Source organism: Aspergillus pseudotamarii (assembly GCF_009193445.1).
Source record: "Aspergillus pseudotamarii strain CBS 117625 unplaced genomic scaffold BDV38scaffold_16, whole genome shotgun sequence".
Taxonomy (NCBI): domain Eukaryota; kingdom Fungi; phylum Ascomycota; class Eurotiomycetes; order Eurotiales; family Aspergillaceae; genus Aspergillus; species Aspergillus pseudotamarii.
The window spans coordinates 472,228-497,405 of record NW_022475030.1 but is presented as its reverse complement, the minus strand read 5'-3'; the positions used below and the strand labels follow the sequence as shown (position 1 = coordinate 497,405).

General features: G+C 48.6%; 12 protein-coding genes and 1 non-coding gene across 13 annotated transcripts; 5 read left to right on the top strand and 8 right to left on the bottom strand.

Moving 5' to 3' along the window:
• Nucleotides 1-91, bottom strand: BDV38DRAFT_t90. Its single transcript has one exon. It is a non-coding gene; the product is annotated as a tRNA-Tyr (tRNA).
• Nucleotides 92-685: 594 nt separating this feature from the next.
• BDV38DRAFT_281234 (YbhB/YbcL family Raf kinase inhibitor-like protein) lies at nt 686-1,388 on the bottom strand (the record flags this gene model as incomplete). The annotated part of the gene is made up of 3 exons (XM_032059491.1): nt 686-878; nt 942-1,120; nt 1,188-1,388. 3 exons carry the CDS (start codon nt 1,386-1,388, stop codon nt 686-688), a joined length of 573 nt encoding a protein of 190 aa, XP_031915533.1.
• A 1,176-nt stretch (nt 1,389-2,564) lies between these two features.
• BDV38DRAFT_281233 (uncharacterized protein) lies at nt 2,565-3,095 on the bottom strand (the record flags this gene model as incomplete). Its single annotated transcript, XM_032059490.1, has 1 exon — nt 2,565-3,095. The coding sequence occupies one exon, from the start codon at nt 3,093-3,095 to the stop codon at nt 2,565-2,567; it is 531 nt and encodes a 176-aa protein (XP_031915532.1).
• A 403-nt stretch (nt 3,096-3,498) lies between these two features.
• Nucleotides 3,499-4,850, top strand: BDV38DRAFT_52250 (alpha/beta hydrolase). The gene has a single exon (XM_032063485.1). It carries the CDS (start codon nt 3,956-3,958, stop codon nt 4,757-4,759), a length of 804 nt encoding a protein of 267 aa, XP_031915531.1. The 5' UTR covers nt 3,499-3,955; the 3' UTR covers nt 4,760-4,850.
• BDV38DRAFT_52249 (uncharacterized protein) lies at nt 4,851-7,021 on the bottom strand. Its single transcript, XM_032063484.1, has 3 exons — nt 6,563-7,021; nt 6,372-6,507; nt 4,851-6,313 (listed from the first exon to the last, which is right to left on the bottom strand). The coding sequence occupies exons 1-3, from the start codon at nt 6,906-6,908 to the stop codon at nt 4,942-4,944; spliced, it is 1,854 nt and encodes a 617-aa protein (XP_031915530.1). The 5' UTR covers nt 6,909-7,021; the 3' UTR covers nt 4,851-4,941.
• A 271-nt stretch (nt 7,022-7,292) lies between these two features.
• BDV38DRAFT_52241 (serine/threonine-protein phosphatase 2B catalytic subunit) lies at nt 7,293-9,515 on the bottom strand. Its single transcript, XM_032063483.1, has 5 exons — nt 9,256-9,515; nt 8,857-9,188; nt 8,534-8,791; nt 7,565-8,472; nt 7,293-7,508 (listed from the first exon to the last, which is right to left on the bottom strand). The coding sequence occupies exons 1-5, from the start codon at nt 9,371-9,373 to the stop codon at nt 7,445-7,447; spliced, it is 1,680 nt and encodes a 559-aa protein (XP_031915529.1). The 5' UTR covers nt 9,374-9,515; the 3' UTR covers nt 7,293-7,444.
• Nucleotides 9,516-11,708: 2,193 nt separating this feature from the next.
• On the top strand, nt 11,709-12,310 carry BDV38DRAFT_281229 (uncharacterized protein; the record flags this gene model as incomplete). The annotated part of the gene is made up of 2 exons (XM_032059489.1): nt 11,709-11,724; nt 11,787-12,310. 2 exons carry the CDS (start codon nt 11,709-11,711, stop codon nt 12,308-12,310), a joined length of 540 nt encoding a protein of 179 aa, XP_031915528.1.
• A 672-nt stretch (nt 12,311-12,982) lies between these two features.
• On the top strand, nt 12,983-13,986 carry BDV38DRAFT_281228 (Voldacs domain-containing protein; the record flags this gene model as incomplete). Its single annotated transcript, XM_032059488.1, has 2 exons — nt 12,983-13,269; nt 13,359-13,986. The coding sequence occupies 2 exons, from the start codon at nt 12,983-12,985 to the stop codon at nt 13,984-13,986; spliced, it is 915 nt and encodes a 304-aa protein (XP_031915527.1).
• A 221-nt stretch (nt 13,987-14,207) lies between these two features.
• BDV38DRAFT_52209 (uncharacterized protein) lies at nt 14,208-17,274 on the bottom strand. The gene has a single exon (XM_032063481.1). The coding sequence runs from the start codon at nt 16,870-16,872 to the stop codon at nt 14,353-14,355; it is 2,520 nt and encodes an 839-aa protein (XP_031915526.1). The 5' UTR covers nt 16,873-17,274; the 3' UTR covers nt 14,208-14,352.
• Nucleotides 17,275-17,965: 691 nt separating this feature from the next.
• On the bottom strand, nt 17,966-18,846 carry BDV38DRAFT_52211 (uncharacterized protein). Its single transcript, XM_032063482.1, has one exon. The coding sequence runs from the start codon at nt 18,715-18,717 to the stop codon at nt 18,061-18,063; it is 657 nt and encodes a 218-aa protein (XP_031915525.1). The 5' UTR covers nt 18,718-18,846; the 3' UTR covers nt 17,966-18,060.
• A 36-nt stretch (nt 18,847-18,882) lies between these two features.
• On the top strand, nt 18,883-20,468 carry BDV38DRAFT_242719 (putative carbonyl reductase). Its single transcript, XM_032054136.1, has 3 exons — nt 18,883-19,234; nt 19,315-19,698; nt 19,754-20,468. Exons 1-3 carry the CDS (start codon nt 18,985-18,987, stop codon nt 19,999-20,001), a joined length of 882 nt encoding a protein of 293 aa, XP_031915524.1. The 5' UTR covers nt 18,883-18,984; the 3' UTR covers nt 20,002-20,468.
• A 2,233-nt stretch (nt 20,469-22,701) lies between these two features.
• On the bottom strand, nt 22,702-23,292 carry BDV38DRAFT_281225 (uncharacterized protein; the record flags this gene model as incomplete). Its single annotated transcript, XM_032059487.1, has 1 exon — nt 22,702-23,292. The coding sequence occupies one exon, from the start codon at nt 23,290-23,292 to the stop codon at nt 22,702-22,704; it is 591 nt and encodes a 196-aa protein (XP_031915523.1).
• Nucleotides 23,293-24,136: 844 nt separating this feature from the next.
• On the top strand, nt 24,137-24,982 carry BDV38DRAFT_281224 (uncharacterized protein; the record flags this gene model as incomplete). The annotated part of the gene is made up of 2 exons (XM_032059486.1): nt 24,137-24,163; nt 24,218-24,982. 2 exons carry the CDS (start codon nt 24,137-24,139, stop codon nt 24,980-24,982), a joined length of 792 nt encoding a protein of 263 aa, XP_031915522.1.
• Between the last annotated feature and the right edge of the window lie 196 nt (nt 24,983-25,178).

Below are 25,178 nucleotides of genomic sequence, written 5' to 3'. Positions count from 1 at the left end.
TCCCCCGAGCCGGAATCGAGCCGGCGACCTTTCGGTTATATGTGAATATTCCATTACAGCCGAACGCCATATCCAACTAGACCATCGGGGGTTTAAAGATATTGTTACTGGTTTTATTTAAATTCTTAAATCCACAAAAAAGTTTGACCTGACAAAGCTTCAGGTAGGCAGTATCCTATCACCCTCTAGCGATCTAGAACCACGAAATTCCGAATAAATTACTCTCCTCGATTCCTAGTAGTACAGAAATAATGCACCAAGTCTCTCAATTGAACAAAGCCGACCATCCGTGGTGGTCTAGGCCTGTTATCCGGGTTACACCCCAGTGCATAATAGATCGTTGACTGTATGTCCGTTTGCTGTGATCGGTTGGAGTCATAGTTATTTGGGATGTTGTGCTTGCCATATATATGGAAGGCTACATTAAGAGCAGTCCATTCAGCTATAGGCAGTACTGTGGTGTCTTTCAACGAACGATGCTGTACTTTGATAGCCGGCCATGTCTTGATTTGCTTCTTCTTTTGTTATCTTCACTTACTTTGGGTTTTCATCCATTGATTTCCGATGTACTACTTTTATTGTGACACATGCATACAGGTTGCTTTTGAGCAGCTAAGGAAAGTACAAGTGTAGCACTTTAATCTATCTAGGAGACCATGGCAAAGATGCTATACGCACTGCCGGTTTACTCATGCCAACCGTCCCCTGCACCTAGCATCCAGTTCACAGCAACGAGCTCCAGACCATGCTCTTGCACCCACTCAGCAGCCTTAAACGACCTCCGAGCGGTAAATTCTTCACCCCCGACGTCTTCCTTCGAAAGTGACAGACCATGTGGCTCGCGGAACAGCAGAAACATATACCGGTGTGGTCGTGAACTAACGTACCATTATCTGGTAAGTACATACACAGAATATTAGTATAAATAGGAGGAACCTTACTCATCTTTCGGCCCAGGGCCAAGATACTCTGTTAAAGTCTGAACAGTTTCAGGTGCTCCCGTCGGTTGCAATCCGGAAACGACCCAATGCCGCCAATATGCGAATTTGGGGTCATCTGGGGTCGGTGCATCTGGGTCTACCAAAAGCAAGGTATAGTTCTGTGGAGATTCAAGATCTCTCTTTTGTACATCAACTAGTATTAGCCCCGGGCGGGGAAATCTGCATGAACGCTGTATCGTTACATACCTCGGCCGCAAAAGATATCTTCGGAGCTGATTTGCAATCACTGACCCTGAACAGGTTTCCCAGAGAAACTGGTTTCTCGCCAAATGTCACCTGAAGGTCTGTCGTCGGGGTAAAGTCCTCTGGGATGAGGGGCGCGGAGCTGGGAAACAGCCCTGCTTGGCGCAGGGACGCGATCAAGGTCACCACTTGAGTTTCCGACATTTCGTTATTTTTCTAGGTTACCAATATGAGACAACAAGAGGTATGGAAGCGGGGAGCATAGTTGTATAAATAAGCGCTTTTACTTTATTTCGCAGGTAGTTGAAGTGCAGGCTCGGAATGTCAGTGGTGGAAGAATCCAAGTGACTCCGTCTTGGCCCCTCGAGATCCAGTTGATTGCGCATAGGCCAACTATGACAGAAGCTGATTCCCAGGAGACGGGGAAAAAGAGCAGAAAAGACAGTTCTCACTGACAGAGTCTGACGCCAATGGTGGATACCAGTACATCCTGGGCGCTTGGACGCCACCACTTCTAGATAAACCCCTATCATTTCGTTTATCCCCGCCTACATTGCACGACCAGTCCACCTAGTCATGGACAAAAGTATAGAAGCTTCCCCTGTTTCCTTAGCAGGTATCTTACCAGTTCTTAGAAAAGTAACCTGGAGATGCACATTGGGTGGAATTTATAAACAATAAGGGGTTGGTGATAATAGAGCAGGAGCGGTTGGCGCGCCGGGGGTGGGGGGGATCCTTACCCCAGCATCATATCCTATACGTGGAGCAGCTAGAAAAGGCAGAATTGCAGTGGAAAGCGATTGGAATCAAAGTCCGAAATGAGTAGTAGAGAATGGTATAAAGCGTTTATCATCCGTGTACGTCTGTTGAGGAACAAGCGGGGCTTCGCTAGGCCGATACTCGCTTGAATAGGGCCTTAAATTCAAAAGACTCTTCTTAAATCTGTTATGTTGTAGGCAAGATTCCAGATTATTGAATGATATATTTAAATAACCCAGAACCCTTGTTATTCTTTATTAGTAAATATAACACAAAGTGAAATCTTCGTAACACATATTTTCATACCTGGGTGTTCCTCTTCTGATATTTTTGAAAATCTTCACTATTGATGGTTTTAAGAAATTAGTCCTAGTTACCAAGTATTGGTACTTGAAAACACAATAGAATCTTCCCCTCACACCTATATCGTCCAGGACCTTGCAAGATTCATTTGCTTGGAAAGAGATAATGCCTGTCTTGAATATTGTAGTTCGATTGCAAAGCCCCATCAGCAGTAACTATCTTCTGTCTATACTTCAATTAACCGCTAGTGAATCATAGCAACTGATGAGCAGCCACTTATGAAAATCTCAAAAAGTATCGGAGAATAAGAATCACTCATCAATGCTTCTTTTTCTTGGGAGAAAATGACTTCTTCCTTAACCCACCCCAGCTTTCTGCTCTCAGGTGTAGTCCCTTTTCCCCAACCAGATTTGAAAACCTTTTATCCTTCTCTAACTGCTTCAAGTCGATGCCCAATGCCTGTGGCATTATAGGAGCAAGATCGTGAGCAGCACAAATGCGAAAATTGCCACTTTCGACACGTTCTTTGTTGCGTCGATCGAAACGCTTACTCAGTTCCTCTTCGACGAAGCATGAGAACTCCTTGCCGTTGATGATAGTCTTCTTGATTGTATCTGCTTCTTTCGGAGCGAAGTACGGTTCGCCGATGAAGCAAGGGTCAATGATCTTCTCGAGCCGTTTATTGGAAGCGGGTTTGTCAAAGCTCTTGAGGGCGGTGATTAAAACGTGTATTCGATACCAGAGGTTAGGAAAGGCTGACGAGTCTTTGAGATCTGCCACGGTGGGGGTTGGGATTTTGGTAGTATTGTCAGGATTCGTGTTGTCCAGTATGAGTGATGATGAAGCCATAATGACAAAGCATAGAAAGAAGAATGAACTGGACTTTTGCGCTTTAAGCTTTCGTCAGATTTCTATGAGATTTTTGAAGAAATAAGTATGGAAGTTTAATAGCAAGTTGTTGGAGGTTATTGGGGACAAGGCAAATTAGCAGGAATAAGTATGACTATGGTTGCCTACTAATCGATTGCTTCATTCACCTGTCATCAAGACGTCGGTGGTCTTCTTACTTGGCAATACGGTACCATAATTATTACCGACAGAACGAGTGTTTATGTTTACAAAATTTGTATTATGAGTCACAGATGCTTTGACTTTGCAAGCTCAAATACTTTGTCATAGTGGTCCTCTTACTACGCCGGTTAGAGCGGAGGAGATGTGCTGGGCAGTGCAACGTTCATTGCTATCTCTCGGGGCGAAAATGCTGAAGCCAAACTTAACAGTGACGGAGAAATCGTCGAATTTGAAAACGGCTCGGCCCGTTCAGACGATTATTTGACTTGGTGGTAGCTCGAAGATGTAGAGATCAATACCAATGAACGGGTATACTTAGGGTTTACGATGGGTGGGTTATGCATATGCATAGCTTATGTAAGGGATGCTACACTAATGCACCGATATCAATATGGATATCAAGATCTATCGTCATCTTTTATCAAATTTCCAGTGCATACCATCCTCCTCCAACATACGCCAATTAACGCCCTACAAATCAAGTCCCCCATTACAACGGCTTCTATCCATCCATCACGAACCCACAGGAACTACAGGAACCTTAACCCACACAACCACCCAAATCAACATCCGAAAACCACCAAAAGCTCAACCACCCACCAACCTAAAAGCGCCGTTATTAAGAAAAGAAAATAAAAATGCCTCCAAAAGCCCCTACCCAATCTGATTTCCCACCACACCTAACCATCTCAATCACATCCCCAAACACCACCACAACAAACACGCGCCCATCGCCCAACATCCTTCTCCTCCTACACGGCATCGGCGACACCAGCGCTACATTCAGCACCTTCGGCCGCGCCCTCAACCTCCCCGAAACAACTATCCTCACGCTCCAAGCACCAACACGCCTCCCTTTCGACCTTCCCGGATTCCACTGGGGCGATGACATCTCCTTCGATTCCCGCACGGGAGCGCTGGACATGGACGCCGGGTTCACGCGCGCAACGCGCACGATAGTCGACGAGGTTGTTCGGGGTGTTCTCGTTCAAAAATGCGGGTATAAGTTACGGGAGATTATGATTCTTGGGTTCGGGCAGGGGGGTATGGTAGGGCTTGTTTGTGCAAGGGAATTGGGGATACAGCCGAAGGTTCAGGATGTGGGTGATTCTGGTGCGAATGACGGGGGTGGGCGAGGGGGAGACATGGCGTTGTCGGGGGTTATTTCTATTGGGGCGCCGTATCCGATTTCGGGGAGTGTGGTGGGTGAGAAGAATCGTACGCCCGTGTTGCTTGTTGCTGGACGAGATTCGGAGGCTGTGGGTGATGGGGCGGTTAGCAGGACGAAGGCGGTCTTCGAATTTGTGGAGGTCACGCGGTATGCTAGGAGGGGAGATGGGATGCCCAAGTCTAGGGAGGAGATGCTGCCTGTTATGAGGTTTTTGGCGCGCAGATTGAGGAGTTGGCAGGGTGTTCCTGAGGGGAGTGTGGAGATTTCTTAGAGTTGTTTTGGGAGTTGGTAAAGCGAATCTTATGCGTGGTGTGTAGTGATGATGGGTGTAGAGTGGGTAAGACGATGCTGTGGCGCTTTGGTGATCTACTGGAATATGGATTGGTAGAAGTAACATGAGGCGATGGTAAGTATGGTACATTGCATGATCTACACGGGTCTATGCGACGAAACTCAGTCCACCTGCTCCAGGGCTTTTCTTGCCCGATCGATTGTCTTCCTGGCCTCAGTTTCGGCGACTTCCTCGTTCCGTGGTCCACCTTCTTGCAAGACGGAGTGCAGGTGCTCCTCCGTCCTAATTAATGCTGTCCGGCCCTCTTCTCGGACTTCGTCTTCAAAGAAAGTGCGGGCAGAGTCCCACTTCTTTTGTTGCCGTCGTAGGGCGTAGATTAATCCAACTGCGACGATTGTGCCGGTTTCGTACACCGACGCTGTCGGAACGGAAACATATGTCAGTGCCGACAGAGCGGATGTCAAGGTAGTGGTCGACATGCTGAAGAGGACTAGCCTCTGCGCCATTGCCTGCAGGGAGGGCACAGTCGTCTCCAGTAGGCGGTTGCGACTTGTGGTTATTTGAGTCGGCCAGAGCTCATCGGATTCTGGTTTATCATTCGTGGAGTCGTTAGGAGGCTGTTGCACTGGTTGAGGGGCGTCCTTTAGCTGCATCCCGAGACCGGTCTGGTGGAATCTTCCCGCAGTCCAGATCACCTCTTTCTCTGCACGTGGCAGATACTTCTTTTCCAGAATCTCCGATGTGATCATGCCTACATCGTCCACATGCCAGAACAGTTTCCACCAGGCAAGGCCCTTCCATTTCTTTGTCGCGAACCCTTCCTCGAGTGAGCTGCGCAGTTCTGTATGTCCCCTCTCCGCCCACTCGGTCACCGAACGGTCTAAGTTCTCCCGGACCTCGTCTGAAACTGGGACTGCTTTTTGATCCTGTGATAACCTGCTCTCATCGGCAACAACTCCAGCCTCTGCGGCGTCAATCAGAGATGTGATTAGAGATTTGAGTGAGGGGTCGAGAGCCCCCTCCGCCGCCCGCAATGATGATAACCAATCTTGAACAGCCGGCACACCGCTTCCATTCCAACCACGTTCATAAAGAGAGGCGTTTTGCACGGATTCACGGAACTTCTCGAGGGCTTCGTTCGCTCGATCGATGTCTACGAATGCGATTCGGTCATTACTTTTCTGTGGGGCGGTAACTGCCAGATCGATAGCCCCATAAACTGAGCTTGCCTCTTTCTTCAGGTCTGCCCGAGAGACCAAGCCATTGTACGCAACCAATCCGTCCACTCCGCGGCCGCACACAACAGTTCTGTGGACTGGGTATCGTACGGCATTATGTCGGCCGGAATGTGATGTCGGGATCGTCACTGTAGGGACGAGGAATGTATCTGCTGTAAAATGCGCACCCGATGACTCTGTCTCAGCACCCAATGTAGACACTAGGATTTCAAGGTTGCCTTTCTTAAGGATGGGGGAGGGCACAGAGATAGTAGGGAGAAGGCTGTTCGGAATGGACTCTGATACTTCGCCGTAACTATGGAGCGTCAGCAAAAGCTAACATCCTGATCCCCATTGGTACAATCTAAACATACCGAATCAGCAAGCCTTGTGTAGGATCCGAGTCGTATGCATCCAGTGCGTCTTCCCAGCTCTCGCGTGTATTTAATGGATCGGCGAGTAACAAGCGAACAAGCTTGCGCGCGGCAGTCGCATCATTCAGACCGAGAACTATTGAAACATCAACAAACATATCAGAGAGTACTGTTGTGAGGAAGAAACCCACCAGCAACCCGGATTATGGGCGCTTCACTTTCCAATCCGCGCAAAGCAAGCTGCAATCGGCTGATATTCACCTGCTCCGTAGCTACACCCTGAATCTTATTCAGGGTCTCATATAGCTCTCTCAAGCGCGGTGGCACATGTCGCGCGTGGATCACAGACGATGTAGTGATGGGACGAGAGGAGAAAAAAGAGAGACGGTTAGCTTCTAGCCGGGGAGAAACGATGCCGTTCCGACGCGTGGACAGGCCCCGTCTCCGTGTTGCGCAGGACGGGCAGTAATAAGCTGCAGCTTTATCCCCAGCACGCGGCAGGCTCTTAGCGAGCGAGCCGCGCAGTTTAGGAGGCATTGGTATGTGGGGAGAGGGTATCTGGCGGAAAGGTGGAGGGTATCAGTGCCATATGGATTTGGAAGGGCGGATAATTGAAGTTGGTGTTGAGTCTTGGCGGCCGCAGAGGCCCGTGACTGCTGATTACAACGAAATAATTCTTGCTACACTCCAATGCTCCATACGGAAGCTTTTTGACTCGAGTAAAAAAAAAAAGAAAAACTGCCTACAAATACCGCACAATCATATATAAGATAGGGGTGTGTCATGGTGTATCGATTCATCAACTCATGGAGCAAGACGTCACGGACGCCTCGATAAATACAACAATAGTCTCTGTCGCAGTTGTAATACTCAATGCAATAAAAGTCTGTTTCTTTGTTACAGACAGGACATAAGATTATGTAGCTGGGCCGTTCGCCAGAGGAAAAGCTCCTCGTTATATCGTCCGACTCAGAGGCGCTTTATACAGGAGTGGATCAATATTTGCACACCGAGAAAGACGGATTGAGCAAGCGCAAAATCAAAGTGGAATGCTTAATGATAGTAATCTTTGCTCATGCTTCTCGACTCTCTCGAGCGGCATCTCGCTGCCGCCGGCTTCTGCCCGTGCCCGCAGACCTATGACAGGTTAGAGTACGCTCTTTCGAATTGTCTTTTTCACCAATACAACTTACATGCTAATTCGTCGAGCCACGGTAGCCAATCCGGCGTCGTTGTCTGCCTCACGTTGAGCACGCTCCAGGGCAGCTTGTCTTTCCTCCTCACTCCGCTTATAAACTTCTTCACTACTCGGGGGCAGACGCTCGTTTTGCAAGTCAACCTTACGGGCATCTTCGAAGTTCGTGATGGCCTGCTTAATTCCCTCTGCACCCAACATCAAAGTACCTGCGGGAAGGCGACCACCGGTTGCTGTCTTAAGTTCCGTGACCCTTTCGGACTCCTCACGCAGCACCTGGAAGACTCGTGAAAGACGACCGATGGCAAGGATCTTGTTCTTAATTGCACGTCGCTTGAATTCACTGGATTCGACGTCCATCGGGACAGGGGGCGAGGGCGGGCCTGTAGGTGAAACGGTCGTAGGGGTATCATCTTCCAATTCCTCCTTAGAGCAGGTGTTAAGGATAGCAATCAGCATATCGGTAATCTTCTCACCGACGAAGGGAAGAGACCAGGTGAACACATCCATGAAATTTGGCAGCCAGTATGGGTGAGGTGTGCAGTTGAATTGACGGATATTCATCACGTTGTTCTCGTACTTCAGGACAGCAGCTTTGTTGTTGTACACATCCAAATAGTTAGGCGCACTGAAGATCGTCATCACGCTGGGGAATCCGGTGGTTCTTGTTTTCCGATACATGCGGTATCCGGCGTCCTGAGCCTCGTGGGCACGGATAATCGACAGGAGGTTGTTCTTTTCCAGGAAAGCGCAGGCGGCAGGGTACGAGAAGAAGTAGGAGCATCCTCGAACACTGTTGTGGACGAAATAGTCCCCAGTCTTCTCCTGACCAAATTCCTCCAGAGGATCAGCCCAAAGAATGTCGCACATCAAGCCATGAGTCGGAGGCTCCCTGAAACGATCAATCTGCGACCTGTATCAACACCTGGCATTTACTACTGATTGTGACGGAATATGCTTGACTTACCGACTTGATATCCTCCAATGTGTGTAACTCAGGACTTAAGCCACCGTGGATACACAGGAACTGCTTGTTCATGACCGCCGCCAGCGGCAAGGAGCAAAAGGATTCAATGCAGGCCTCATAGATGCGCTCGCTGTATTTGTGCTTACACTCCAGTTTGAAGGTGAAGTAATCCGTCAAATGCCTGCACTCGTGGTTACCTCGCAGCAGCCAGAGCGTATTCGGGTACCAGATCTTCAGGGCCCAGAGGTAGAGAACACACTGTACAAGGTCAGACCATTTGTGCCACACAACCCAGGGACGGCACAAAAAGCCAATAAACTCACTTCAATGCTAAAATAACCTCTGTCAACATAGTCGCCTAAGAATAGATATCTCGTCTCAGAGGGGTCGCCGCCGACTTCGAAAAGCTTCATCAAATCGTAATATTGTCCGTGAACGTCGCCACACACTGTGATAGGGGCATCCATCTCGAGCAAATTCGGCTCTGCCTTCAGCAACTGCGTACCCGCATGTATAATCCATAGCGCCTGGTCTTCGGTGAGACGACCCTCACGATAAAAGTGCTGTTTCAGAAACTGGAGGTTTGGCTTGGAAGGGTCCTCAGGGGACCAGAACTGTTCGTCCGTCGGCGTCTGTAATGCTGGCGCTTGTACCTCTGCAGGATCGCCAAATGGTCAGAATGAAAAGTATGGGAGAAAATTAAGGGATGGTGCGTGACTTACCTTTTACAACCCGTTCCATGGTGGACACCTGGGTGCCATCTTCCATGGTATGTAAGGTGAAGTCAATCTCCGGGACTGGCTTCTTATCCGTCACCGCTCGCGCTATTGTGCGGTCCATCTTGAATCAAGTTGACTTGGAAGGCTTACGACTAGGATCTTGAAAATCGCAAGAATCCAAAGCCCCGGTAGATAGAGAGAGAGAGCGAAGAAAAGGGGGGTGGGAGGGGGGAGACTTGACAGCGCGGAGAACCCGATGTTTGGTGGGGTTAGAGCGCGGCGGGATCTCTCACGCGAGGCGAACGCCCGAGTTGAGGCTGAGATATGGTTGACCCTAAGGTTGGGAGTGTGGGCACGTTTTAAAGGGGAAGAAAAAAAGTTTGCAAATCAGAAGAGTTTCTCCAATTCAACAGGGAAAAAATAAATAAATAAATAAAGCCAATGGAAGGCCACTAGCTGGGTACGAAGTAAAGGGGTGTGTTTTTCTTAACGGATAAAAAAAGAGTAGACGTGGGTCGTGTGTTAGGATAATTAAGAACAAGAAACAAGCAAGCAGTCGAGGCCAATCCAAGGACTCTGAGACGCTGAGTAGGGGCTGAAGGGTAGTGAAGAGGTACAGTCAGTACGGAGCAGTGGTAACCGATTGTATTACTCTCGACTAGTAGAGATGCTCTTTCAAATTCAAACTCCACCAATGTTACGTACATGCTAAACTTAATGTAGATAGCGTAGAAGTTGACATTCAGTTCTAGGTCATATTATGCTAAATATCAAGCCCTTCAAAATACTAGCGCATACCATATAAGGGTCTAGATCTAGGAATCTGGAGGATGAGAAGTTTTAATATAAACTTAGTAGATAAGGTAACAGTTAGTTTGGTAATCTATCAGTAATTCTTTATATCTCACAACTATAGTGTTACTCCTCCCTTATTCTACAGTTTACGGCGTACTTGTCAATGGTTCAGGTGACATATTGGATTCACTTCAGTATATCACAGCCACCCTTACCAATAAGAATCTATTTCTACAGAAGTGAGATTGTGACAGTAGCAGAGTAACACAGTTGGGTAGAGTTGAATCATCAAATCCCCTTGACCTGGATAATAGTAGTAGTAGTAGTAGATCTATCTCATTCCTCACGGCACACCAGCTAGCCATTAACATAATCAATCCGTTCATCGAGATAAATACCTTGTCTTTCTCTGTAATCGCCGTCTCTCTTGGAAAGAGCGTCTTCAAGTCAATATCCCTCATCCCTACGAACCAGCGCAATATTTCTTGCCGAATTCGCGGAGTTCACGCCTTTCCAAGTGAACCAGCCTAACAAATATTTGTTCGTTCGGTAGTAGGAAAATCCGTCAACTATAGTATAGAAAGTTCAGCAGAGAATATTGTACCATCCGAGTTTCCAATGTGTCTGTAGAGGTCCAGCTTGGCTTGATCATCACTCGCGGTGTGCTTTGCGTTGCAGACCAGGGTGAATCCCTCAAGCCAAGTACAGGTAGAAAATTCCATGTTTCCAAAACAGATGCAGAAATAATGTACTGTATTATTGGTTTGCGTTCTTGGGGAAGGACAAAGTATTCCTTGAAACAAGAAGCAGATTTGATCTGTAAATATAACACGAGAAGAGCTCAATCACGCATGGCTATGTTGCTTTCTTTATACCCCGCTCGCTAGAATTGAGTTTTCTCATCATCTAGCCAGCTTGAAATCGCCATTTGGCTAGATTTTGAAGATGGTGACTCGATTGGCATCGATGAATCTTCATATATGCGCAGCCACGTCGGTCGTCCGCGATCAGGAGGGGTCTATTGCATATAGGATTATTTTCAGCCAGCCACCCCTCCTTGTGTGATTCCACTTCCGTATCATTGTTCAAGGCTGCTAAATATTGGAGTTTGGAGCCATTTTGCGATGGAGCTGTTGGTGCTTGAGTTCGGGGCGTCGTCGTGGATATAGTTTTGGAATCGTAACAATACATGACCATACAAGCTGGGCTCCAGCAGGCTCCATCCATTACTCAGGTGTTTACCCGTTTGGTATTAATATTGATGTTTACCAACCTCGAAAACAGAGCTTCGAATACGAATATCAGCACAAGATATGGAAGGCAACCAGGCAAAATGCAAAAGTAAACTAACACGATTAGAAAATGAGAGTGGGGATCAAAATCAATCAAATCAACATTGAAGTTAATCTAAAATTTGGAGATCCACGGATCACACTAATTATGAGAGGTAATTAAGCAATATTGGACTACGTATCTGTCGTATTAAAAGGTACCGATGGCGTCACGGGGCTTCCCCCTCAATGAATCCAGAGTATAACCTCTCAATATCTTGAACAACTACTTCGTACAACAACCCCATTTTCACTCTCAGAGCATCATCTGACTTAGCTATCTTCCTTCGACTAACTTCTCCCGAGTGAACGTTCTCTCAATTACTAATAATGTATGAATCATACCGTAAGTCCCTTCTTCTCCCCTTATCGCAGCTTTGATACTAATCTATTTGTCCATTTGTCTAGGCCCGCATCCACTCCTGGCACAAGTTCCCTTGACCGTCTCTCCTTTCATCAACCTCCCTTCCTCAGTCACCCTTCCCTACACCTACAAATCGCTTCCCTCCACACTTCCGGCATCGGTCACAGTCGACCCCAACAACCCCGAGGCTAAGCCCCGCTATGTCGTCTCCGCGAGCGGTGAGCACGCCGCATCCCCCGAAGAAATCCTAGCCTCGTGCAAGTCTCTTGAAGAACTGCTCAACAAGAACCGCACGGATGCGGAAAAGGCTATTCAAAATTGGGAGGAGTCCATTGTGCAGCGCGATCTCGCGGAGAAGAGACGGGTTGCGCCCGGGTGGTTGGACCGGGAAGAGAAGCTACTTCAACCGAGTAGATCCATGACAAGCCCTAGACCCTCGGGGCAACCAGAGCACAGTTTGCTGGACAGCTTATCTTCGGATCCGGATGCGTCGAAACTACCATCGATGAAGCCGCGCGACGAGGGTGAGGAGCTGGATAGAGTGTTCGGTGGGCTAAACGTAAAATGAGTGGTCTCGATCGCTTGAGCGTCAGGCACGATCATCCCACTTGATGTGGCAGCGCCATTTAGCTTCCTCTACCATGGTGTGAACGGTCGGGGAACATCACCGATTGGACCACTCCCATCGAGCTCTCGGTAGACTTTGCAGGTTCAGCTGCACCTCGTATGCAGATTGAGCTTTAGCATGTCACAATCCTGCGGCTTCAGCACAGACGAAGTTCGCTACACCACACTATCGCGTAGAGTCGGCCCATATACAGGAATGATACTATGGGGTTAGATCAACGATTTTTATGTGGGGAAATATTCTGTTCAAATTGGGTCCAGTTTTTGATCTTGCCTGAAGAGATATCCAATACCCAACATGTGCGGTTCCCGTATGTTTATGCTCGATGAACAAAAATGTATTACACTAATTATACTTAATACGTTATAACATATACTCTCCCTATGCTATAAGCTGAGCCATTGCGCCGTCTTCCAATTTATAAAAATACTGTGTTCGAGTAAAGGCGAACTTCCCCCCACCGACCCTGCAACGGCAGCCCCTCCGCCTTCTCCCATATCAAAGCTTAATCTCCGCCAAAGCTCCCCGGCAGAAATATTAAACCACCACCGACTACACCTCCCTCCACCAAACAACCCCCAACACGCTCCAAACGCGGCCAGAAGAAAAAAGATGGAGCCCCTCCAAACACCACCAGAGACATCCTCCTTCGTCCTCCTCGCCGACCACCAGTCGCGCACGCCATCCTCCTTCCACTCCGGCCCCGCAGTCCTCCACTACCACAGCAAGCACTGCAAGCTATCCATCCTAGAACACGAGCTCCAAGCCAACCCAATCCTAAACTCCCTCCGCAGCGCAGACGCGACAAGTACCGCAAACGGAACAGAGAACCAAAACAGCGACGACGCCGAAGGCAAGGAAATCGTCATCGATGGCGTAGAGGTCTGGGTGACTTCCGAGTAAGTAAATACAAACCTCTCTCTATACGCCTGAAACTACAAACTACCTCCGATCAATGAGAACTAATTGGATATGGGGTTAAAAATAGTAAATTCCTCCTCTACAACCCAACCTACCAAAAGGGCCTCTCAATCCCCTACCCCAGCATCTCCCTGCATGCGATCCAGCGTCTCACGCTCCCAGACACCCAGTCCGAAGTGCAAGGTCTGTATATGCAGATCGCGGTCCCTGAACAACCCGGTGCCGTCCAGGAAGATGACTTTGAAGAATGTATCACGTTGACTGTTGTCCCACCGCCTGAGTCCCAGCAGCAACAACAGCAATCATCCGAGGAGAATAAACCAGATGAGACGCCCACGCAGGCGCTGTATAACGCCGTCTCGGCGTGTTCGAACCTGCACCCGGATCCCATGAGTGACGATGAAAATGAGGAGGGTGGTGCTGGTGGTTCGGGGTTGTTGTCGTCTGGGCTTGTGGAGATGGGGAGTGGGGATGGGGGATTGCCGCCGCCGGTGGATGGGAGCTCGGGGTGGATTACGGCGGATAATATGCATGAGTTTTTTGATGAGGAAGGCAATTGGATTGGGGGTGGGGAGGAGCCGACTTTGTCTCTCGGTCCTGGGGCGGGGACTGTGAGGGCTCGTGAGGGGGAGGATGGGGATGGGGATGAGGAAATGCAGGAGGATGAGGAGACGAAGTGGAGGAGGACGGATTAGGTGAGGTTTTGAAGGTTATGGATAGACGTGGTGTAATAATCAATGGTGGTTTAGTTGAGATTTGGGATTGGGAATCAACGCTCTTTGGATTGTGGGTGGATGGGTGGGTTATGGGGACCGCGTTTACTATTATTGTATCGGCCTTGGGCCAGACAGTCTACTGTGATGTGTGAAAAACGCAACATATAATTACATGCTATATTATTGGTATTTTGGTTCTACTAACTATGCCTATCTAACAGTACAGTGGATATCAATCGTTCGCCTGCGCATCAAAACCTAATGAAACAAAGCACTTATCTCTCGCCAGAACACCCGGAAAGCATAGAATACAACGCGTGGCAGCTACCTGAGCGCACCATACAATTATTCTTTCAAGAAGCCGTCCCCATCATAAAGACTGCCTGGCGTCGCAGCGCCAATGCCCAATCCCACTGCCTTCTTGACGGGTGTCGAGAATTGTGGTCGTGCACTCTTTAGACGTTCTGGCTTCCGAGGCGTCGATTCGCCGTGCAGCTCTGCCGGCCCGGACTCTTCGGAGATAATGGATATTGCAGACTTTTTGGTGGGACGACGACTCGGGGTGCGATCATGATCCTCCCATATCGGGACGATGCGGTTCCCAGCTCTGCTGGAATTGCGGGAAGGGGGACGCTCTGGCGACTGCGTGTAGTTTTGCTGTTCTGTAGGGAGTGAGCGACCCGTAGTCAGCTTCTCCTGTCCATTCGTATGTTGACTGTGATGCCGCGGTGAACCTGTGGCGGTGCTTTTGGCACGCTGCACGGAGTCGGTCGACTTGCGGTTTGATCCATGCCTCAAGCTCTGACTGCGAGGGCGGATTGATGGGCTTGTAGCGTTGGCGCCGTTTTCTAGTAGATGTGATCTACCGCTATTGCGGCGTGGTCTGGTTGGCTGGCTGCGTGGTCCTTTGACGGCGGACCGGCGAGGACTGCCTGGACTCGGAACGTTTTCCCACGTCGTTGGCGAGCCGCTGTACTTAGGAGCGATCCAAGCCGGAAAAGGCTTGTCAGGTGAAGGGGTATCGATCAAGCTGTCTCCTAGACTAGGGGGCAGTGAAGTGATAATTTCAGGAAGGGTTTTGTCCACGCCAATGTTCACCGTACTCAGTACACTATCTATGGAATCATCCCGACTATGCTTCCGCTTCTTAGATGAAGTAAAGTATGTCGAGTTTCGGTACGAGGGTGGACGACTGTCACTAGAGATCTCTGTGATGCGTGATACGTCCCCTTGTTGGTCAGAACCGGTCCGGCTCATCGAGAGGCCAGACACACTTGAGCGCAAAGATGAGATGTTGGAAACCGATAGATCAGACACCTGTGATGCGTGTCTGTCAAACTCATCTAGCTCTTCCGGCTCCTCAACCATGGGAGCAAACGTAGTTCCTCCAAAAGTAATAGGTGGCTGGATCGATATCCGGACACAGTTCTGTCGTCGATGGCCCTTTCGGGGACGGTTGCCGCCTCTCATAGCGGAGGCTAACGGGGGTTTGAGATAACTATTGGAAGGGGCCAGGTGCGACTCTGGGATAGACGAAACACTAGCCCACCCAGGAGTACTTGCGCGACTGAAGCCAGCAGACACGCCCCCATGGAATGGGTCATTTTCCCGCCGCTGGCTTCCATGTACGGAGTGTCGTTGTAGCTGACTAAAATGTGGTAGTAGGGCTGTGTTACAGCCCGCCTTGTTCAAGGAATGGATGCGTTCTAGGTCAGTACACTGAAGAGAGTCTTTTCTGGGCGGGCGTACGTTGAGGGATTCGCTTCTCCGCGGGGGAGGGTTAATTCGTTCCATGGAGTGAAGTGGACTGCGTGCTGTCAAACTTCGGCGGGGAGAAGTACGATCCGGCTCGAGTCTCTGCACCTCCCCTGGAAGTGAGCCCGCTGGGAAGACGAATGGAGCAGGTACTCTCGGGTATAACGCAACACTCCTTCCAACGTCGTTGGCACTGTAAGGGACGAAGGTGGGGCAGGGAGGCAAAGCTGGTGAAGTAAATACACTATCCATGCCAGAAGTCCTTCTGCTCTCATTCATAATAGAGCTATCCGCGGTCTCAAGACTTAGCGAAGAATACCGCAAGGAGTCATTCTTGGAGAGTTGGAACCGGTTCGGCGGGTAAGCACACGGCGGCGGTGGCATTGGTTTGTCTGGAGCAGCACCCGGCGTTTGACCGATAATGCTTGCCGTTCGTGGCCGCGCGCAGGATAGGTCGAACGAGTGGTATTGGTCCTCTAAGACTGAAAAGAGGCCTCTCGAAGGCTCTCTCTGGTATATTGATGGTCCTGGCCCTGAAATTGGTCGTATACTTTGATCAGCATCATGATTCTCGTGTTCCCTGTCTGGCGTATGTCTTGGTGAAATTTCTGTTGGTAATTCAAGAGCTCCATCAACTGCTGAGATCGAAATGTCATCCCTTGGCGAGGAGCCTCTGCGAGAGACAGGTGGCCCATCGATACTCTCGGTCAGTGGTGTCAAAGAGCTTATCCGGTGTGGCCTCAGCAGCTTCGACTGCCGACGGCAGCCTGACAAGGAACGGCACAACGAACGGCCCTTCTCCGTTCGCTGAGATGGGGTATCCGAGTCGTCCTGTGAATGAACTAAACTTTCGTGTGATTCCAGCAGACCCCACTCGGTTGGTCGCCCATATGGAAGTTGCCCGTATTGCCGCAGCATGGAGGCTTCCTCCCGAGACAGGTCTGTCACTGTCTCTGACTGGAAGGCCTGCATACCGAGGAATTGCTTCCTGGAGGTCCGGTGCCGTTTCTGGCGTACCCTCAGCCATGCCAGAGTGCCACTTACTCCCCCCACGATGCAGATAGCCGCACAGACTACTGCGATCGCGACAACAGATGGCAATTCCAACATCGTTGATTCCTCTTATGATGACCGACAGACTTTGTTGGTGACTAACGTAGGAGCCCATTCATACAGAGGAGCTCGATCCTTTGTCTGCTTGATGACTCCAAAGGCAGCGTACCGCTGCCTGGAAGGGTTCGTGGAGAACGTCCGGGCGGCTAGGGAACCTCCTGACAGTGCACACAAACACAATCCACGATAGCAACGCAGGAGGCAAAGGATATAGTCAAATGCATCACAGAAAGGAAGGGTAGGCTTCTGGGAAAGGGGGAAGGCGTTTGTTATGGAAAACTCACTCGAAGCTGTGGAATGTAGTCGCATTACAGTTGATTACGCGAGGAATGCTGCGATACTCGAAGCTCCAGACCCCTCATCCTTGGGTCTATGGAAGCAAAGTAAATTATCCATCCAGGGGCATAGTAATATACAGTAGCGTATCCTAACAATTAAAGAGTTTTCGGTGACATCTGTACGTCACGCCATGGGAATGGGGCGTTTTTATGCTTAGGATGATGGCACCAACGAGTCATCCTTGGGGAAGCGTTTGCCACCCTTCCGCGCGAGAAAGTCGATTATATATTATGCGCAGCATGAGATGAAATGGCTCACAATCAACAATCATATCTCCATTGTGCTGCGAGAAAGACTTGGTGTTCTGAATACAAAGCATAGGCCTTCGCGCGCTCAAGATAGGGCACGACGTCACGCGTGTCTATAGTACACCGGGTCATTGCTTAGTAACCACTGGCATGCCAAACGACCACCGAATATTCCGGGGAGTCCTGAGCGTGCATTTTCAAGAAAACGATCTTGTTCTTGGACGATATGTAAGTTCCGTGCGAAGTCCCTCATTGTGGGGCTGTTGGACTCGTCCTGTCCAAATCGATAACCTGCTAAAGTGCTGTTTGGCCATGATCTATTACCTGCAGACCAATGGCCATGGGGAGATCATATGCAAAGACAGGGCGAGTTACGGAGTACACTTTTCGCATATTCGCATTCGAGTGACGGGACAGACTCCGGGAACAAGGTACCGTAGTGATTAGTTTGATAATGGTGGTCAGGACCCTAGCCACCCGAATAACGTCCTGGAAACCTCTGCGTTATGTTGCTAAAGGCATGGTCTGATGTACATTAGCGTTCAACTGCCAGTTGTCATTCGGTTGTCGGGTAAACTTGGATCTCATCGAGGACAAATCATTGGTTGGGGCCAGATGCAATGTAGGGTGACAATCCGCGTATGGGAGCTGGAATGATCATCGCAAATGAAGCGCGCAAGGAGGGGCATTTGTTTTCCTGTGCGGCCTCAGGCAGTTCAGGGATCACGGGACCGGGATCCAGGGACGAGTGGAAGAGCATGATTAGTGACCCCACTCTAGTCTTCCCCTCCCGTCCTTCTCTCCACTTTTCTCCGGGCACCAAAAACAAAGCCATCCACTTTTTACTATCAAACTTAACCACACCACACAAAGGAGACGGAAACAGCCCCGAAGAAGAAGAAAGGTCGAACAGAAAAAAGAAGAAAAAAAAAAAAAGAAGATATATGTGGAATCCGATCAGTCTCACCGCAGAAATGACAGGGCAAGAATCCATAGGGCCGTCGAATTTAATTCGTCCTGGACGAGGAATGAAAGTTCGCGCGGATTTTCTCCCCCCACGCCTGTCACAATGAATCCCGCCTTTAAGACGTTGGGTCCCTCTGGGTCTGGGGCGGCATAGCGTCATAACCCACCGGGGGCCCAGATCTCGACCTTTCGCAGAGCCATTGGAACAACGTACGTGTTGAGATGTGGAAGGTCCGTCGCTATTGAACCTTGTTGTAGTGTGTATGCGACGCCAAAGCATGAACAACATCAGAGGCAGCAGAAAATCCAATAATCAAAAATTCTAAATATGAATAATCATGATCACCCCGCCATAATCTCTCTCACCGATCCCAGCTACTCCATCTAACCAGCTCCTGTGCTTATATATAGCTGTCTGCTGTAGACAGTTCGCTTTTATTTTCTTTTTTTTTTTCTTTTCTTCTTCTTCCTCTTCCTCTTCCTACTACCTATTACCTCTTCCTTTTTCGATTCCCCCCCCGTTTATTTCTACCCTTCTGTAGAACACCCCACCATCATGGCTGCCAACCCCGTCCAAAATGGTCTCTTCGTCCACGAGAACACTACTCCCCCTGAGCACCCTAGCTTGTTGAGTATGTTCTCTCTGAAGGGCAAGACCGCCATCGTTACCGGTGCTGGCGCCGGTATCGGTCTAGCTGTCGCCAACGGTCTTGCGGAAGCTGGTGCCAACGTTGCCCTGTGGTGGAACACCAACGATAAGTGCCCTGAACGTGCCGCGGAGATCGCCTCCAAATACGGCGTTCAGAGTAAGTTCCTGTTCACCTATCGCATCTCTCAATCGTCCTGTGACTCTATCATGGCCCGAGACTTTACTAAGTGTATCCAGCCAAGGCTTACCAGGTCAACATCACCGACGCCGAGGCCGTGCAGAAGGCCGTTGACCAGACCGTGAAGGACTTCAACGGCCGTCTAGACGTCTTCATTGCCAACGCCGGTATTCCCTGGACACAGGGTCCTATGGTTGACGGCCCTCTTTCGCACTACACCGACGTTGTCAGCATTGACCTCGACGGCACCTTCTACTGTGCCAAGGCTGCTGCCGCCCACTGGAGGAGACAGAAGGAGGAGGGAACCGACCTCAACGGCAACAAGTTGACCAACTTCACCTATGGTAGCTTCGTGGCTACCGCTTCCATGAGCGGTCACATTGTCAACTTCCCTCAGATGCAAGCTGCCTACAACGCTGCCAAGTCAGCTGTCATCCATCTCTGTGAGTACCCTCTGGGTTTGATCTGTCGAGGAGTCTGCCAGGCTAACATCACCAGGCAAATCTCTTTCGGTCGAGTGGGTTAAGTACGCCCGTGCCAACACCGTCTCCCCCGGCTACATCGCGACCGAAATCTCCAACTTCGTGCCCCAGGAGACCAAGAACATCTGGAAGGACAAGATCCCCATGGGCCGTGAGGGCCGCCCTGAGGAATTGAAGGGTGCCTACCTCTATCTGGCCTCAGATGCCTCAAGCTACACCACCGGAGCTGACCTGGTTGTCGACGGTGGCTACTGCGCTCCATAAATGATATCCCTTCTTAATTTATTATCTCTAGCGAGTCTCTTACATATTGGGTCTACTATACATAACGGCTTCAAACGATAAACAATAGACGAATGAACGATCTTTGGATGTCCAAAATTTGTTGTGTAAAGCTCAGAAAAGTAAATTCAAAATTTGAAACCCTGGTGGCGTTTTCGTTAGGGTTCCTGCACCACGATCAGGCCTTAAAATCACTGCCGTGGACGGTGACACGAAGCCTTGCAGATGTGGCTTGCGGCATCTCATCTCTTGGCCCAAGAACACTGGCGCGTGACTCTAGCAAAAATGTCCGCCACTTACCAGGTTCGGGCGTAGTGCAGGCATCTTGCCTTTCTATCTGTCTTATCAGCCGTAATCCAAACCCTACCTCGTTCACGGGCAACCCCTCTTTCATTCGTACGCCATCTCTCGGGACAAAAATGTCATATTGCAGATATAGTGCCTCTGCCACATAAGTTATTAGTAAGAGCAATCTATTATTTATCTCAATGTCCTCCTCCTACCTTGTTGACTGTACCTGGTAGTAATCATGATCCTTTGTTATCAAGCACAGCCGCCGTGCCCTAATATATAATGCCCAACCCGGGATTGTATTCTTACTACCACATTACCCCACGATACTCAAGATAAGGAGATAACCATCGCCGATATTAAGCTTGAACAGGGAATATAATAACTAGTATATTATCTTAAATAAAATAGACCAACACTCCGAAGTAAAACCACAGACTTAGTCATTGGTGAGCAGCATCAACCAAACCAACGGACCAAACGTGGCGAGTAAAACATATATCTCCAGCCACTTTAAAAAAAAAAAGAAAAAAAAGAAAAAAATCCAACGAGAATATTATGCGATATCTCAGAAGAGATTCCCCGAGACATGTCTCCATCTCGTTCCACGATGTTAGTTCTCAACCGCTTCCTCGTTAACAGTGCACCTCTGGTCCATAGTCAGAATCGCCTCCATTAAGAGCATCAGACACAGGGTGTCTGTGTTTGCCCCTAGCTGAGACATATAATATACCTTAGATCTGATGGAGCTTTGAGTGTTGGAAGCTAGGTGTGCTAGTCTTGAGCTGAAAGGGGATCATTTTAGTCAATATGTCAACGATACGCTCCTATGTATATTGAGTGATATATTGTATCGCAATCGGGAGGGGTTACCCAAGTACCATGTTATCAGACTGGCTCGTGCACAGCTGGACTATAAGAGAAAAGCATCCACATTATCAGCCATTTCTCCCAACCCGAATGCGTATTACATAGCATATTTATGTTGATGTAAGATGATGACTGTATCTTCGGACAATCAAGTAATTGTAGACCTATGAGGACGTGCTTTAACCTATACTAGGGGTGCTAATCATAGATAGAAAGACGCATTCCTTTAGATACTATGGTTTCCCTAATTATACCCCATTAGGAGTGGTATATAGGTTGGGGCAATATTTCAGTAGGGACAATAAAGATAAGGTGAATATCGAGCTGGGGATTCACAAAAATGGAGCATATCCCACCGGTTTACTGTATCAACGTGGTAAGCAACTTAGAGTGAATTAGACCCTGAAACAACTTATAGTGCATACATTATATTTCTCCAACTTTTTAAAACTTACATACTCAACCAGGATATCTAACAGATTTACTTACCGGCCAAGCAGATAACTACGTACTAAGAGTTAACTGACATTCCTCTAGCCGAATAATCCAATTGAGACCCGTTGTATTACCACCAAACTAAAACCACCATTGCCCCCATATACATCCTCCCCGCAAGTAGTCAGCAAAGCTTCAGTAAGACATTTGCACAGATACAAGCTACACACCCTCCTTTTAAACCTCTCCAACCCCCACGCACCTAAAATGCACCATGTGGTTGAGGGAGGTATACCGAGACTGTGGGCCGGGGTTGGGGGGAATGCCGGTTAGGGCTATTTAGGGAGTGAGGGATAGGTGGATTATTTATCTCGACTAAACGATGACCATTGCTTCGTTAATAGGCGTTTAAGGGTTCCAATCTGCTGATGACGAGATGGGAAATTTGATATGCCCGTATCTTTAGTAAGGTGACGGATATTGTATGTATATACACCCAGGCTGGGGATAAAACCAGACTACCAACGAAGGTAGAGATGGGCGTATACCTGCCAATTGGACTCAATGCCCATGGCCCGGGCCACCAAGGGCTACTAGGATTTGTATAATATACGAGATGCTGATATCATGTAAGCTGACCCTCCTCGTCTAATACTAATGAGGTTCGGATCTATGTTTTCAGGAATAGTGTCACTTGAGTATTCTCGTTATTGTAAGATTGTTACTGGGGCTTGGCTTGGTACTCTATCATCTGAAGATTAATGGGTTACATCCAGTTAAGTACCCATAGAATGGATGGGTGGATGGGAGAGATAGTCGGTCCCTATTTTTAGAATTACAAGTGAGTGTATGCTTGATTCAATCCAGAAGTACTGGGTAGTGTGATAATTCTTCAGTCACCTGGGAATGGTCTATCATGTTTATAAACTCCCTCTTCACAATCCCTAGATATTCATCCGAATATCGAAGCCATATCATATTATTCCATAAATACAAAAGCAACGTAACTTTACCGACCGATAAACTCCTCAATCAACAACTCAACCGCAAAAGACCCAGTTAGAAGAAAAATAAAGAAAAGAGGTACTAAACATGCAACTCCACAAACAACCCCACCATACAATCAACCGCACGATCCCAAGACGCCTCTAAGCCGACCCCCCTCTCAATCCGCGTCGTCAACTCCACTTCCCACGGCGGTGTCGGTGGCTCTAGGACCTGTGGGTAGATTGCCCCTGTTTCCCGATCGAAGTACCTCCCCAGCGGGGTTCTGGGGTTCGATGCGGGGAAGTTCGGATTGTCGGTTGATATTGATGATAGGTAGGAGGGGGTGGTGGAGTAGCTGATGTCGCTTGGGGATCGTGGCGTGGGCCTGTGCGTTTGGTTGGTCTCCTTGCTTTCTTTTATTCTATTCTTTCTGGGATTCCTTTGGGGCTTTGGATTTAGCTTATTTGGGGCGGGAGGGGCGTACCATTGATCTTCGAGATCTTTGAGCTCGGACTCGACCTCGGTGTCGTCGGTTTGAATATGTAGTTCGACATAGTGGTTTCTGAGATCGATAAGTTGAGCACAGCGGATTAGACCATAGATGATCGATTCTCGATTGCGGAAGACGAGGAATATGGCTGTGAAGGTGAGACAGGTTGCTGGGTAGAGGATGACCATGGGTTCGGCCATGAGGCTGTGGATGTCTTTGTTGATTCTAATATTGGTGCGTTTTTTTATCTCTGGCAAATGATTCCAATATTATGGTATTATAGGTCTTTATTTTGTATGAGATTGGAAGAGTTGAGTACATCCGCTTCTTGGTGGACGAGGGCGTATGTACTTCCATACAGAGGGAGTATAGCATTCAGAGAATTACTATTGAGAGAAAGTTAGATCTCCTGGCTGAGGATACCGGTCCATTATGCGATAATTCCATTCAGTTTGGTCATTGAGGTATTCCTTCTATGGTCTATTGTATGCACTGGTGTTTCAGGCTATCGGATGCAATGTAATGTAATGCATGTCATGATCTCCGAGATTCAATCTATGTAGATCTGGAACACAAAGCCCCCTATTGACGATCAACAACGCAGACAATACAGAAATAATTCAACAATAGCATAGTAACAATAACGCTAAACTCAGTATGTTTGAGACTCTCACAAGAGCTGAAAGAAATACAATCGCTTATCCGGTTTCACCCCAACCCAGTGATAGGGTCACGGGCATCGAGGAACAAAGTCAGGTGGGGGGCCATTTGATGTAGATCTCGAATTCTTGACAGACGTCATAGGCGTTGTCGGTCTGGCATAGATCATGAGCAAGAACAGTTATAGAGAGGTGTAATCGCTGTGTTTTATATATTTTATTTTCTATTTATTTTTTCCCCTACCTAATGTGTTTTGTAGAAAGATAGGAGATGACGATCCCATATCGCAATAGACGTTCAACACCGCGTACACGCATGCAGCGTCAGCCGACCAGCGACCGACATAAGAACAGAAGATCAAGAGTCAAGACAGACACTCCCAATATGAGGCTCCTAGAACAAATAACAATGGTATGTATCTTGTCTTTGAAAAGAGACAAATCGAGATGTCACTAACACAAGCAGAATATCGCAATACAAGAAGCCCTAAAATGCACTACCTGCAAATTCGATCCACCGAACCCAACCTCCGGTGGAGACCATGGCTCGGAGATAGATGACCTAGACGAAGACGTTTCATTTGCTACTGAAAGACGCGCCTGGCGTGAGGAATCTCCTCTAGGGACAGTAGTCGCAGCCGGCATGGAGGAAGAATCCCTCCTCACAGCACCCACACCAGCCTTTACGTCCGGATACGAGCGATTAATGACGCCCTCTCAGATTGAGCTCTACGAGGAACGCATAGATCGATTCATCTCCCAAGATCCTAACAGGGATAAGGAGCTCGCTCGGTATCATGTTGACTATCACATCCACGTGCATTACATGTCTCACCGGGGAATGTTGAGTCTTTGCCGCGACAGCGATGACCGGGATGAACTGAAGAAATGGATGTGGGGGTTGAGGAAGTACGAAGAGATCGAGCGCTTGGCAGGGAATTCGGAGTTGCAAATACCGGACTTCAGCATACCGGAGAAAGTACCGTGGCCTGAGGACTGCGAGTTGATGGAACACGAAGAGAGTTTGTGGAGAAAGTGGGAACCGAGTCGACAGAGGCAGGTGCAGAGATCGAAGTTCAAGTGGAGGAAGATCATGAAGGAACGTGAAAAGCAGAGACAGTTCCAGTTCGTACAGCTACGTCTGGCGCACCAGAAATGCAAGGTGCAAAAGGTGAACATCTACTGGGGGCGGGGAATACTGCGAGAGGTGACACTGGACTCGCCGTGGTGAAATGATCAGGGGATGAATGTACTCTACCGTAGAAGGCTCAAGACAGGACATGTTAGCTTGACTGGAGTATACCAACTAGAAAGTCGATCAGCATCAGCACCGCTGTCAAGGAGGGACCCTTGGTACGTGATATTGAAGAGACATAGAGAAGAACAAGTGTAAAATCAGATAGAAAGGTATCCGGAATCCGAGAACG

What these genes read in the sequence shown, in the direction of transcription:
- BDV38DRAFT_52250 (XM_032063485.1), top strand. Translation starts at nt 3,956, where the DNA reads ATGCCTCCAAAAGCCCCTACCCAATCTGATTTCCCACCACACCTAACC.
- BDV38DRAFT_52249 (XM_032063484.1), bottom strand. Translation starts at nt 6,908, where the DNA reads ATGCCTCCTAAACTGCGCGGCTCGCTCGCTAAGAGCCTGCCGCGTGCT. An exon ending in GCCCATAATCCGGGTTGCTG is followed by an intron (nt 6,508 to 6,562) that starts GTGGGTTTCTTC and finishes ATGTTTCAATAG; the next exon opens with TTCTCGGTCTGAATGATGCG. An exon ending in ACACAAGGCTTGCTGATTCG is followed by an intron (nt 6,314 to 6,371) that starts GTATGTTTAGAT and finishes GACGCTCCATAG; the next exon opens with TTACGGCGAAGTATCAGAGT.
- BDV38DRAFT_52241 (XM_032063483.1), bottom strand. Translation starts at nt 9,373, where the DNA reads ATGGACCGCACAATAGCGCGAGCGGTGACGGATAAGAAGCCAGTCCCG. An exon ending in CATGGAACGGGTTGTAAAAG is followed by an intron (nt 9,189 to 9,255) that starts GTAAGTCACGCA and finishes GCGATCCTGCAG; the next exon opens with AGGTACAAGCGCCAGCATTA. An exon ending in GTGGCTCGACGAATTAGCAT is followed by an intron (nt 7,509 to 7,564) that starts GTAAGTTGTATT and finishes AACCTGTCATAG; the next exon opens with GTCTGCGGGCACGGGCAGAA.
- BDV38DRAFT_52209 (XM_032063481.1), bottom strand. Translation starts at nt 16,872, where the DNA reads ATGTTGGAATTGCCATCTGTTGTCGCGATCGCAGTAGTCTGTGCGGCT.
- BDV38DRAFT_52211 (XM_032063482.1), bottom strand. Translation starts at nt 18,717, where the DNA reads ATGTTGTTCATGCTTTGGCGTCGCATACACACTACAACAAGGTTCAAT.
- BDV38DRAFT_242719 (XM_032054136.1), top strand. Translation starts at nt 18,985, where the DNA reads ATGGCTGCCAACCCCGTCCAAAATGGTCTCTTCGTCCACGAGAACACT. An exon ending in CTCCAAATACGGCGTTCAGA is followed by an intron (nt 19,235 to 19,314) that starts GTAAGTTCCTGT and finishes AAGTGTATCCAG; the next exon opens with CCAAGGCTTACCAGGTCAAC. An exon ending in GTCAGCTGTCATCCATCTCT is followed by an intron (nt 19,699 to 19,753) that starts GTGAGTACCCTC and finishes TAACATCACCAG; the next exon opens with GCAAATCTCTTTCGGTCGAG.